Source organism: Kryptolebias marmoratus, linkage group LG9 (assembly GCF_001649575.2).
Source record: "Kryptolebias marmoratus isolate JLee-2015 linkage group LG9, ASM164957v2, whole genome shotgun sequence".
In the NCBI taxonomy this organism is placed as follows: Eukaryota; Metazoa; Chordata; class Actinopteri; order Cyprinodontiformes; family Rivulidae; genus Kryptolebias; species Kryptolebias marmoratus.
Window position 1 is genome coordinate 19,618,374 of NC_051438.1, and position 11,508 is coordinate 19,629,881.

At 44.4% G+C, this 11,508-nt stretch overlaps 2 protein-coding genes and 2 long non-coding RNA genes across 4 annotated transcripts in view; 3 read left to right on the top strand and 1 right to left on the bottom strand.

Moving 5' to 3' along the window:
* LOC119617339 overlaps positions 1 to 2,598 on the top strand; it is a 4,206-nt gene extending 1,608 nt beyond the window's left edge. Inside the window, exon 2 of the long non-coding RNA XR_005233575.1 lies at positions 1,737 to 2,598. This is a non-coding gene — a long non-coding RNA (uncharacterized LOC119617339). The remainder of the gene's footprint in view (positions 1 to 1,736) is intronic.
* The window catches only part of si:ch211-168f7.5 (mucin-17), an 11,745-nt gene extending 6,914 nt beyond the window's left edge, over positions 1 to 4,831 (bottom strand). Inside the window, exon 1 of the mRNA XM_037977365.1 lies at positions 4,173 to 4,831. Coding sequence (XP_037833293.1) covers positions 4,173 to 4,442 — 270 coding nt within the window. The 5' untranslated portion in view covers positions 4,443 to 4,831. The remainder of the gene's footprint in view (positions 1 to 4,172) is intronic.
* Positions 4,832 to 4,960: 129 nt separating this feature from the next.
* LOC112450272 lies at positions 4,961 to 6,432 on the top strand. The gene is made up of 3 exons (XR_003038828.2): positions 4,961 to 5,565; positions 5,699 to 5,725; positions 5,815 to 6,432. It is a non-coding gene; the product is annotated as an uncharacterized LOC112450272 (long non-coding RNA).
* Positions 6,433 to 7,174: 742 nt separating this feature from the next.
* Positions 7,175 to 9,621, top strand: map1lc3cl (microtubule-associated protein 1 light chain 3 gamma, like). The gene is made up of 4 exons (XM_017408252.3): positions 7,175 to 7,950; positions 8,387 to 8,442; positions 8,530 to 8,636; positions 8,764 to 9,621. The coding sequence occupies exons 1-4, from the start codon at positions 7,893 to 7,895 to the stop codon at positions 8,936 to 8,938; spliced, it is 396 nt and encodes a 131-aa protein (XP_017263741.1). The 5' UTR covers positions 7,175 to 7,892; the 3' UTR covers positions 8,939 to 9,621.
* Positions 9,622 to 11,508: the final 1,887 nt, after the last annotated feature.

Genomic DNA, 11,508 nt, shown 5'->3' on the forward strand with positions numbered 1-11,508 from the left:
CATTTTAACTCAGGTTTTCCAATTCTGAATGAACAAACCTGCCGTTTGCCATCATGAAGCTCAGCAGATTGCAGAGTCTAATGTTACACAATGAGCAGAGCGTGATCAGATCATAGGAGGCAGACAGAAACGAGGGTGGAAGTCTGCTCAGCCCTGTAATATGATATTCCTCCATGTGAGCGATGGGGGGTGGGGGGGGAGAGGTGGGTGCAGCCCCCCTTCGGAGCAATGTGGAGAAAATGTACAGGTCGATTGGATAATGATGCTACAGCGATCGCAGCTGCACGGGCGGCGCACCTCCTCTTTAAAAAAGGTGCATGATGTCATCAGCGAGACAAATCGAAGCGGCAGAGTAATGAGATCGGAGGCAGGCGGTGAGGGCTCGGCGAGGACGACTCGCCGCTTTCCTCGCAGCGTGTTATTTATTGTTTCATGCATTATTAATGCCGGATTGGAATTTAAAGGCGGCCCACACTGTGCGTCTTCATTTCCAGTGGGCGACCAGAGTGACGGGCTCCAGCTTTTTCCTTAAACACGCAGATGGATGTTTCGCAGGAGGAGATGCGAGTATCAACGTTACAGACTTTGGGGTTTTTTTTTCTCCTCTGAGCTCAGACAGAGAGCCTGAGGTAAAAGGGAAAAAAGGGGGACAAAAGCTGTCTCACTCCACAAGTCAGGGTAATGGCCCTCCATGTAAGGCGATGCTCTCCATTACACAACACGGCCTTTAAAGGGTGCACACACACACACACACACAGCTTTATCTGACAATTACCTTCATTACTGATGCTTCACATCTTTTAAAGTGGGGTTCAAGTTATGAACAAATAATATCTTACTTGTTGCAGATAGCTCTTTGAATAACCTGAGTTTGACTGAAAAGAGTTTAATTCTGACTGAATTGACGAGCTAACAAACCTAAAGCCAGTTGCTCACTGGGCTTCGACTGTCTGGAGACGATTCGGCGACTCGAAAGTGCGAGAAAATATTAAAATTTTCAGTTTCAGTCTCACTGAACTCCGAGTCTGAGACCGGTTCATTTTGTGCAGCAAGTTTTTGAAAATCTAAGCTTATTTTAGTGAATGTTGCTTGAAAAACACGACTGCTTGTTTGGAGGAAATGCTGTGAGGAGACTCGCTGCTATCAACATTTAAATATCGCATCACTCAGGGTCCACAAGGGCACGAAAACTGCGTCTATTTCCCGGTGAGAGCGCAGGTGCAGGTTGCCTTCACGGACGTGAAAAAGCCAGTTTCCGCCTTTAATCTACCGCTTTAGAAAGGAGGACAGGCAGACTTGGACCAGTTCTTTATTTGGGGGCTGTAGCCTCGGTTGTTTCTGTAAGAAGGAGCTCTCCCACGCAGGAGTCAAAAAGAAACGACTCTTGAGACGAGTTGGAAACACCTGCAACAAAACTGAGATGGGTTTAAGACGCCTGCGTCAAACAACCGAGACTATTTAGAGACAAAACACGCGGCACAAATGTTTGGAACCTGTTCAAAACTCAATAATGATAAGACTGCGAGCCTCAGACGCTACCTAAAGTGGGTTTCTGCTGTTTTAAAAACTTTAATCTCGAAGCTTATCAGGTCATGAAAACCCTTTTCTACCTTCCCCAGATTCACTCACAGTGTTTCACACTTTAATTCTTCCCTGATTGTCTTTTAAATTGTCGAAAACATAATGAAGTAGATCCTATTAAGTCATGACAGTTCTTTTTTTTTTTTTTCCCCCAGCGTGGATTTAAAGACGCTCTGCAGCGTACACTTCCTGCTCCTCCCACGCCTTTCCTCCATCGTCCTCAGGGAGGACGCTTTTATTTTTGCACGCAGATCGGCAACAGCGAGGATTCCGCCGGCCTCGGCATCCATTTTAAAGGCAACAAAAAAAAAGAAAACGAGTTGCTGACTACTTCTTTTTCTAGCCGTTAAAAAAAAACAATCGATAAGAGATTCAACGGATCAATCCGTGTCTCAGCAACAAAATACAAATGCATGTTGGGTTTTTTTTGCATCCGAACAGCAGCGGCAGCGTGAAAACCCTGCAGAGTGAGCAGAAACAAATCAAATTGTTGAAAATATAGTTTTGATTCGACTATATAGGCGCGATGCTGACAAACTTCATCGGATTTTATTGAGGGGCAAAAAAAAAAAATCCACTTTCTCTTCAGTTATGATACAAGCTGCAACAACAAGAGCAGCTACTTCTTCCTTTTTTCTGTTCATGCAAGTGTTGGTGGTGGGGGCTGGAGGAGGGCAAAGGGCGGCGAGCCAGCCCGCCCTGCTCCGACCGGCAGCGCCCCCCCTTCAGAGGTGAAAATGACCATAGCTGCTCGGCCTGCCCGCAGCATCCTCCAGCGCTGGGAGGGCGGGGGGAGAGACGGGGATGCTGGCTGGTGGGTGGTGAGGAAGGCAGCACATAAGTAGACGAGCTTCTGTGCAGATTGGACTGCAATTTCTGTCCTCGCACCAATAATATAAAAAAAAAAAAAAGGAAAAGATTAAGTGTCCTCTGTGCTAAAGAACATTCACGGTTAGGATTTTATATTGTTTTGGCAAATAAATACGCTGTTTTACAAAAAAAAAAAAAAAAAAAAAAGGTGATATGAGCCTGATTTCAATGTGCTGCGGGCTGCTGACTAATGCACCTCGCAGTAATAACAGTTTGTTCAAAGTGATGGTGATGGAGGATTAAAATGCTCAGAATAACAATGAACTGTTATGTAATGCAGGCAGCAGTGGCTTGTTTCATATCTGGAAAAGGAATAAAATAATAATAATAAAACCTCAAAACACAACGCGGACTTGTCATGCCTCTGCTTGGTCAAATCTGGAGATAATCCTGAAATAATCCCGAGGTAATCCACGACAAACTGATGTGATGTGCAGCCTGAACTGCGTTACAGATGATCAGAGTTCAGCTCCTGAAAAACACCGTGCATGAAGCCGATTTCTGACGGGAAAACTTTTCTTTTTTTATTTAGAAATGGACCAGTCACAAGCATCAACGACTGGCCTGCAATTAATGCTTATTTTTATTTTTTATTAATTTAATTGAGCTTTAAACTGACATTTTTTGCTTAAAAATCATCTTTGATTTGATTAATTACTGGAAAGGATCCAAATGTAATAAAAAAACAAATTTTATATTTAATGTTAGGATTTGTTGTAAAACTTCTGTTTTACTGATTAAAAAAACATTTTCTAGTAAAAAACAAGTTATATATGTATTAGAAATCTTAAAAGTAGTACGACATAGTATTTATAATACGTATAACTTATTGATAAAAGCCAAAAAATAACAAATATGTCAAAGACTTATTAGTATCCATCTATTAGGTTTCAACACCATTATTATAAAAATTCAGGCACCTTTTTTTAGCTGCAAGTTCATCAGAGAGAGAGTTTGATTTGCTCTCTGGGTTGTTCTTTGCTCCTTTTTCCACATAAAAATCTAAAATATTTAAAAACTAAAAGTTAAAGTTCATCAGCTCTGAAGTTTACTGAGAGGTCTGCACCAAGTAGGCTCAGTTTTTATAAGCAAAATAATCAAGATGTGACCTGTCACAGACCAGAGGGCTGGTTAGAAGACATTTAAATGGTGTCTTGTGGGACCGATAAAGTTGCAACAAGGGCCACATCTGGCCCGCGGGCCTGCAGTTTGACTGTGTAATTTAAGTTAGGAAGCAGAAACAAAATAAACAGAAATGTTAGAACTTTTCTGTGGAGCGACCTCGTTTGTCTTAAACCCTGCTGACTTCAGGGCTTCGGATCTGTGAGATCAGGATCAGGATCAGGATCCAGGTCTGAGGACCGGACTGGGTCACATTCTGTCCCTCACTCTCCACGTCCACTCAGGACAGAGTCTTTTAGGAAACTCCTCACCTGGTGGGTTTAATGACACCCAGAGGGTTCAGTGTTCCCTGTGGAGCCACCTGAAAGCTGACCTTCAGAGCAGGTCTGCTGTCTGGTTTTAGTGCCACCTGAACAAGCCTGAGGCACAGAGCTGGTCCTGGTCTTGGTTCTGGTCGCCTGACCCTAAATGACATCGGCCCGGATGGCTTGTGGCAGGATTTTAAATCTACTGGGTAGCTGCGAGAAGACCTGCCAACCGAGCCCCGGACCCGAACCCCGCATTCATCTTTAAACACGGTGACAGCCGCACTGACTGACCTGTTGCCTGCGGGATGTCGCAGAGCCCAAGGCGGCGCGGCTCCCGGTGCCCCGCTCCTCCTCCGCCTCCTCCTGCTCCTGCTCCTCCACTTCATCCACCTCCTCCGGGTCGCCTCGCTCCGCCAGCGCGGCTTCCACCATCTCCAGGTGTCTCCGCCGGAGCACCTCCAGCTCCAGCACCCCGGCCAGCGTGGCTTTGAGGCGCTCCCCGATGCGGACGCGCTCGGTGCCCGACCAGAGCGAGTTCACGCAGCCGCGGCGGGCGGCCATCCTCCTCCTCCTCCTCCTCGGGCTCCGGGGGGTGTAGGGGGGGTGGGGGCGCCGCGCTGCGGATCGAGGGGCAGGTGGGGACCGGGCTAAGGTGCAGCTCCGGGCAGAGCCGCGCGCGTCCGGGCGAGAGATGCTAGCATGTCAAATCGACGCAGGTGAAGATGTGATGCAGCCGGGCTGTGCGGTCGGTGCCATGCAGGCTGCAGCCTCAGGCAGCCCCGCTGACTGCCGCCGCTGCCGCGGGATGAGTAAATCCACCTGACTGAAGCCTCAACCAGCCGCTCCGCAGGTCATCCCCGGCGTCACTTCCCGACATGCTCGGCTCTCCCGGCGGGGTTGGCGGAGTCTCCCCGGGGGGCGGACGGACTCCGTGCGCTGCGTCCCGGACGAGACAATGAGGCGAAGGAGAGGGAGATACATGTGGGAGAGCATGCAGCGTGGGGGCGTGGCTTCTGACGAACAGGGGGCGGGGCCTCCGCGCCTGGACCTGCGCACAGATTGGACGGACAGAATTTTCGAACGGACGCATGGGAAACTATGGGTACGGAGGCCCGTAAGGGACAAGTCAGAAAAAAAAATATTGCTTTCCCTAGCAATAACTGCGTTTTTTTCGGAGTTACTTATCAGACACATCAAGGAGCTAATTACCACCTGTATGGAGGTAATTTTAGGATTGTCCTTCAATATTAAGACACGGATTTCACATCAGTGGGAGACAGTCGTCAAGGATTAGCCCAGAGACATCCAGTCCCGTTTTTTCAGCAGGTCTTCAAGTCCTGCAGAAACCTGTTAATCACTCAGTCATTAAAAGTCAGGTGTGTCAAAGCAGGGAAACAACTAAAACATTCAGGATAGTGGCCCTCCAGAACCAGGACTGGGCACCTCTGGATTAGTCTGGCCTCGGGGCCCTGGATCTCAGTCCAGGAGATGGTCCTTGTCCTCCCTGCTCCTCCAGGAGACATTCTGGGCCTGAAGGGAGAAATCAAAGAACTGAATCCTGGAGGCGCTTTCTTGGTTTGAGGGCATGGAGTCCTTGTTTCTGATGACAGACAGCAGAGGAGGTTTTATGATGGTTTTCTGGACAAAAGACATCCTGCATTGTGGCTGTCTGGGACTCATACAGGTGAGTTAATGAACTGTAAACATTTCCTGTGTGTACGGTGACGACAGGAGACGTTCAGAGCCAAGTGTGAAGGAGAAAACACAAACTGTGGTGTGTTTTTACAAAGATTATACTGATCTGGGCTTTTCCTTAGAGAGAAGAGGAGACAGATGTACAGACAGTAGGGAAAAATACTTATGTTAATACTGTAATTTATACATTTTCTTTGTTGGATGTCTGTGTTGTCTGTAACAGGATGATTCTGCTCAGGTTTGGACTCTCAGAACATCAGGAAACAGGAACGTCTCCAGCTGTCGGCCAGATGTGACGTCTGCATCGCCGCAGCTCTATAATACAAGAGACTCCCTTCCACCTGCTGAAGACGGACATGTCCAACTCTGCAGGGACGAGTGTGTTTTCACACCACGTGTTCCTGATCTGTACGAACTGTCCAACGCGTTCATCTGTTTGGAGGCAGCCACTGATCAGGAGGAGAACCTGCACATGAGGCCACTAAACAATTACTCTGGTGTCGTAAAGCTCCTCTCAGAAACTGGAAGGCTGCGAGGCGACAACATTAGCTTTCTGCCTCAGCTGTGTCCTCCAGGACTTTCAGTTCAGTTTTCAAGGGTTCATCACAACATTCATGGCACTTCTTATGGTTTTCTATTTGTTAAACACTATAAATTAATAAAGAGCTAGAGAAGTTAATCTGCTAAAAAAAAAGGTAAAAGTTAAACGTCTGAGCATCCGAAGCCAACATGACCTCTGAAGTGTTATTAAAAGGTAGGCTAGAAGCTGAACATGCAAAAAATACCCTGAAGGTGGCAGCATTGGGTCAGAAATGGCGGAACAGAAGTCCTACTTTGGTTTGTTTTTGCAACAAAAGTCTAAAATCTGAACATAAAAAACAAACCACTGTAAGTGACGCATGAAGACAACAAAGAGAAACAGATTCTCAATAGTGTGCATGCCTTCAGCCAGCTCACAGTGAAGCACATATTCCACCTGAAACACGTCTTTATCATAAACACTGGTTTTATTTGGTCATATTTTTATAGAATAATGACTGATACAACCTGTCCGTATAACCACAAACTACAGCCTTCAAAATGACTAACATTTCTCCAGATTAGTGTTTACAAACATTATTGATTACAAGTTTCATTAAAGTGACTTTTATTGCAAACTGCATGTATCTGATGTGGAACACGAGCCGCCACTGCACAGGGGGTCAGACCCTGAAAATAACATTCAAGTTTAGCTTCTTTAACAAGGATTTTAGAGCCTCTGTTCCATTAATGATGCTAAAATATACTTAAAGATTTTTGTCACATTCAACATAGGGAGTGTTACCTAAACTTTTAATTAAAAACCGAAAGGTAGCGCAACTGTAGCTAGTCGGTAAAAGTAGCAAAATACCTACTAAAAGCAGCAAAACGTTGGCTAAAACCTAAAAGTATCATAAGTGAGTCTGCTGAAGCAGATTTTAATCAAAGAGAACAAGGTTTTTTTTAATAAATAATGAGATTTCAGTGTATTTCTAAGGGGAAAATATTTGTAAGTGAAGGTAAATATTTTGAAAAGTATAAAAATGACAAAACCCAAAAGTAATAACACTCATATCCTGAATGAGCTGAATGTTTTGATATCTGAACGGATAAAATAGCACACAGTATGCAGAAGGGCTTGGACTGCAAAAGACATAATGAAAAAACTAATCCTGAATAGTGAACCAGAGTTCACCCTTCTGTGTTTTAAATAACAATATTCCTCTCTGTCTGCAGAAACCTTTTGTTTCTGAAAAAAAAGTTCCAATTTCATGAAAAAGTAACTCAATAGTTCACGTCAGCCGGATCACACAGGCTCCAATGATTGCTCTACTTAAAAGCATTAGCTGACATGTGGCCTGTGGGGCAATTAGACAGAGAGGTCAAAGGTCACCGGTGATTGAATTCAGGGCTTTCAGGTTGGTGACAGCAGGATTTCAGTCCGTGGGATCCTTGGCTTGTTCGGTAAGGGTCCTCAGGAGTCTGCTCTGGCCTTCTTGTCCCGTCCTAATTCCACTAATTACCCGAGTGTGTATCGTGTCAGCAGCACAGATGTCTCAGGTGGGTGGAAAAATGCTCGGTGGCAGAACCGCGTGAGTCAGAGGAGACCAGCCCACCAGCCTGTGTGTCTGCTCCGTCCATATAAAACGAGCATTGGTCTCAGAGCTGCCCTGGGGTTCGCTTACTTCCCACCCGAGGGGGACTTCAGCTGTCAGCCCGGGTCCGACCCGTCCCGCCGGCGCCCGTCAGCCTCCGCCGCCTCCATCACAGTCGACTGCCCTGAGCTGAAACGCAACCATGGCTCCTTTTGAGAAATCCATGGAGATGATGCCCTTCAAGCAGAGGAAATGTCTCGGTAAGACCACCTGGTTCCAAACACAGTCTGTACAATCTAAAAATGTTGCGCCAACTATTATAGTTAAGTTATTACAGTCAAAGTCAACAGATGTTGTTGTATTAAAGCAACTTAACTACTTTGTTTAAAACACAATATGTCTTGACTGATAAAGATTGTCCCTCTGTGCTTTCCATACTTGCACATATATGTATTAATCCTGCAGGAGGTGCCATATTTGACAAAATGTCAGCTATTTTACTCCTGGTGCTTTTGGGAGACTCACAAATACTTTGAATCCATTATAGACTATTTGGTAAAGATAAAGCTTTAAATGTTTATACTTGTTTTGTTTTGTTTTTTACATTTGAACAACCAGATGGGATAACTAATGTAAGTAAATCTAACATGTTATTTCCTGCTGTGTAAAAATGTGATTTTTCCTGTTTCTGTTCAGCGACCAGAAAAGATGAAGTGCTCAGTATTCGCTCTAAATTTCCCAACAAGTTGCCTGTGAGTTTTCCAGCATATATATTTCCATTTTTCACAGATTTATTTGGTAAATTTCTCGGTTGATGACGTGTGTGCTGCTGTGTTCAGGTGATCGTTGAACGTTACATCCGTGAGAGGACTCTCCCTCTGCTGGACAAGACAAAGTTTCTGGTTCCCTTTGAGCTCACTTTGGGTCAGTTCCTCTGTCTGCTCAGGTAAATCCCCCCCCCCCCTGTCTCCCCCCGCTCCCCTCCAGCTGTCATATTTATCACCATCCTCTCATTGTCTCTCTGCTCTCTGTCCAACCTTCCACCTGCCTCGCTGCTCGGCTTTTTCCCTCAGGAATAAAATCGCACTGGAGCCGTCCCAGACTCTGTTCCTGCTGGTGGCAGAGAGGAGCATGTCCTGCATGTCCTCCAGCATGGGGGACATCTATTCTCGCTTCCGAGACGCCGACGGCTTCTTGTACATCACCTACGCCTCACAGGAGGTGTTCGGAGCCGGGCCCTGTTCCTGAGGCCGAGACAAACAAACTGAAGCCAACATCTCACAGTCAGGCTGGACCAGCTGAGCCAAATTAGACTGTTTGGGTTTTTTTTTTGTTTTTACCCAGGATTGTTTCACCAAACTGCACATCTGCCTACCTCATCCAGCCTCTCTACTGGATCCTTCACCTCACAGGACCAGACAAGAGAGGCCAAGAAGGACCCTGACAGAGACATTAGTTCGGACTGATTGGCTTTTATTTCATAAAAAATCTTCACTTAATAATCTGTACTCAGTGTGGACATTTACTTGAATATTCTGGGGTGTTGAAATCTTTCTCAGATGTTTTTTTTAGCTGTTTCACTTTACTCCACACAGACCTCATAAACACATAAAGATGTATTTTTGTGATGTTTTGTCTATTTACAGGTGAAAAAATGTCAAAATGTGTCTCTCTGAGGCTGTGACATCAGAAAATTAAAAACTCGTCAGGTGGCACCAACAAACCAGGTAAAAATCAGGTAACGTTTTCAGTTGGTATTCATCGTCTCCTTAGCACTTATCTCCTTTAAAACTCGCCTTCTCCTCATCCTCATCTTCACCCCCAAGAATGTGAACATGTCCCACAGACTGAGGCCCGGTTAGCCGTCTGTTTCTGCTGCTCTGACGTGTTTCTGTGACCAAAGTGACAAAAATAAATTCTGATTTTAAACCATAAAACTGTGTGTCAGGTTTATTCCTGGTTTTGTGCAGATTTGTTAAATTATACAGGCGATTCACGAACCATTTTATATCATTTAAAGATTGCCTTAAAGTTAGTTTACCTTAAATTTCAACATGTCAGATTTTGAACCACCTGTTAAAAGTTTGTGCAAAATGTAGAAATGAACAGAATAAAATTAGGAAAATAACATTTTATGCAAAAATGCAGCTAAAACTTGAGGAAGAAGCTGAAATTGTGATGTTAAAGCTAAAAGAAGCAAAATGTGAGTTAAATGCAAAAAATAGCTAAAAGTAGTAAAATATTATCTAAAAGCTCAATGTAGCAAAATGCTAGCTAACGGCTCAAAGTAGCAAAAGGCTAACTAAAAGCTAAAGCTAGGAGAAGAAAACAAAAATGGAGTCTGAAGCAGGTCTCAAAGGGAACTGTGTTTTTGAAAGTGTTTCTGTGAATAGAACATCTGTAAATAAAGTCAAATCTTTGGCAGAGTATAAAAGTTACAAAAACCAAAAGTCACAGCATCTGTTTCCTGAATGAGCTGAACGTTTTGACATATGAACGGCTGAAATATCACAAGGCATGCAGACGTAGTTTAATTGCAAATATAAAAATCCTAAGAAGCAGCAAAAACAACGTTGTGATGCTGAAGTTGGAACGGGGCAAAGCTATTATGTGTAGCACTAAAAGAATATGAAAAAAACTCTGATTATACTGATTTTATTGTCATTAAATAAAGTAATAAGTCACCCTATGCTTTTCAAACTAGTTGTGTTAGCTTCCTAAATGTGGAATATTAAGAGAAAAGTGATAAATATGAACTTGTCTAGATGTTTGTGATGCTGGAATCAAAGTCAAAATGAACACATTTCATTATGTGATACGGTGTGTTTTTGTTATTGAATCAAAGTTGTTGTTTGACCTTTAGGTTCACAGAAAGCAGCTCACAGAGACCGTTAAAGTTTTCAGAGCAGCAAAACTATTTAACACTTCTAAAGAGTCAAAATTAGACCACCTTTCTTAACCTCTCCAGGTTTTTTTTATCCCCCATTACTAATGACCATCTATACAAGGCACGGGGTGATTTGTTCTCACACACACAGGTGCTTCATTCCTCACCCGCCTCTGAGAAGTGACGCTCCACCTCATGACTGTTATATAAGGCTGACCCAGTCAACCCTGCGCCGGGTTCAGTGTGTCAGACAGACGGAGGTTCTCCTCTTTGTCGTTTCAGCCGTGGAAGAGGCTGAAAGCAACAACGGCAGCAGAAGAGATGGACGGGAGCGAGGCCCAAAGGTGAGAGGTGCAGAGCGACGCTGCGACAGAAGGAGACAGATCTGACAGCAGAACAAACGCTTGATGTACAGAAGATGCTGTCCTGTATGTTATTTCACACCAGCGTGGCCATTCCTGCAGCTTTCTGTCAGTCTGCTGTCATAACCGGAGCACTGGAGGGTTAAAATACATGTTTGGACCACAAAGAAAACACTTTATATAACATCTTCAATGCATTCATGGAAGTTGATTGTGAAGTTATTGCAACACTAACTGCTATGAACAGATGCTTCTGAACTTTCTGCGTAACGGCAGAAACAGTCCCTTTCTCACCACTTGTGTTTTTATTATCGTTTTTATCTGCACAGAAAGGATCAGACTTAGAGGACGCATTATCCTGTAGCATCTTGTCATTTAAGGCAACTAAAATGTTTAAAAAAAAAAAAGCAAGACAGCAACAAGAAATTTCCAGAGCTGTCCTACTGGATGAACCTGTAATGCCACACGTAGACACCAGAGGGCGCCTCTGGACTTATAAAGCGGTCTCTGCAGGCTGATTGAGTTGGTGAGACAGAAAAGCCTGACTGAGTCTGACTGAGTTAAACACA

Coding starts and splice junctions, on each gene's coding strand:
- map1lc3cl (XM_017408252.3), top strand. CDS start 7,893: ATGGCTCCTTTTGAGAAATCCATGGAGATGATGCCCTTCAAGCAGAGG. Junction 7,951..8,386: donor CAAGCAGAGGAAATGTCTCG/GTAAGACCACCT, acceptor GTTTCTGTTCAG/CGACCAGAAAAGATGAAGTG. Junction 8,443..8,529: donor AATTTCCCAACAAGTTGCCT/GTGAGTTTTCCA, acceptor TGCTGTGTTCAG/GTGATCGTTGAACGTTACAT.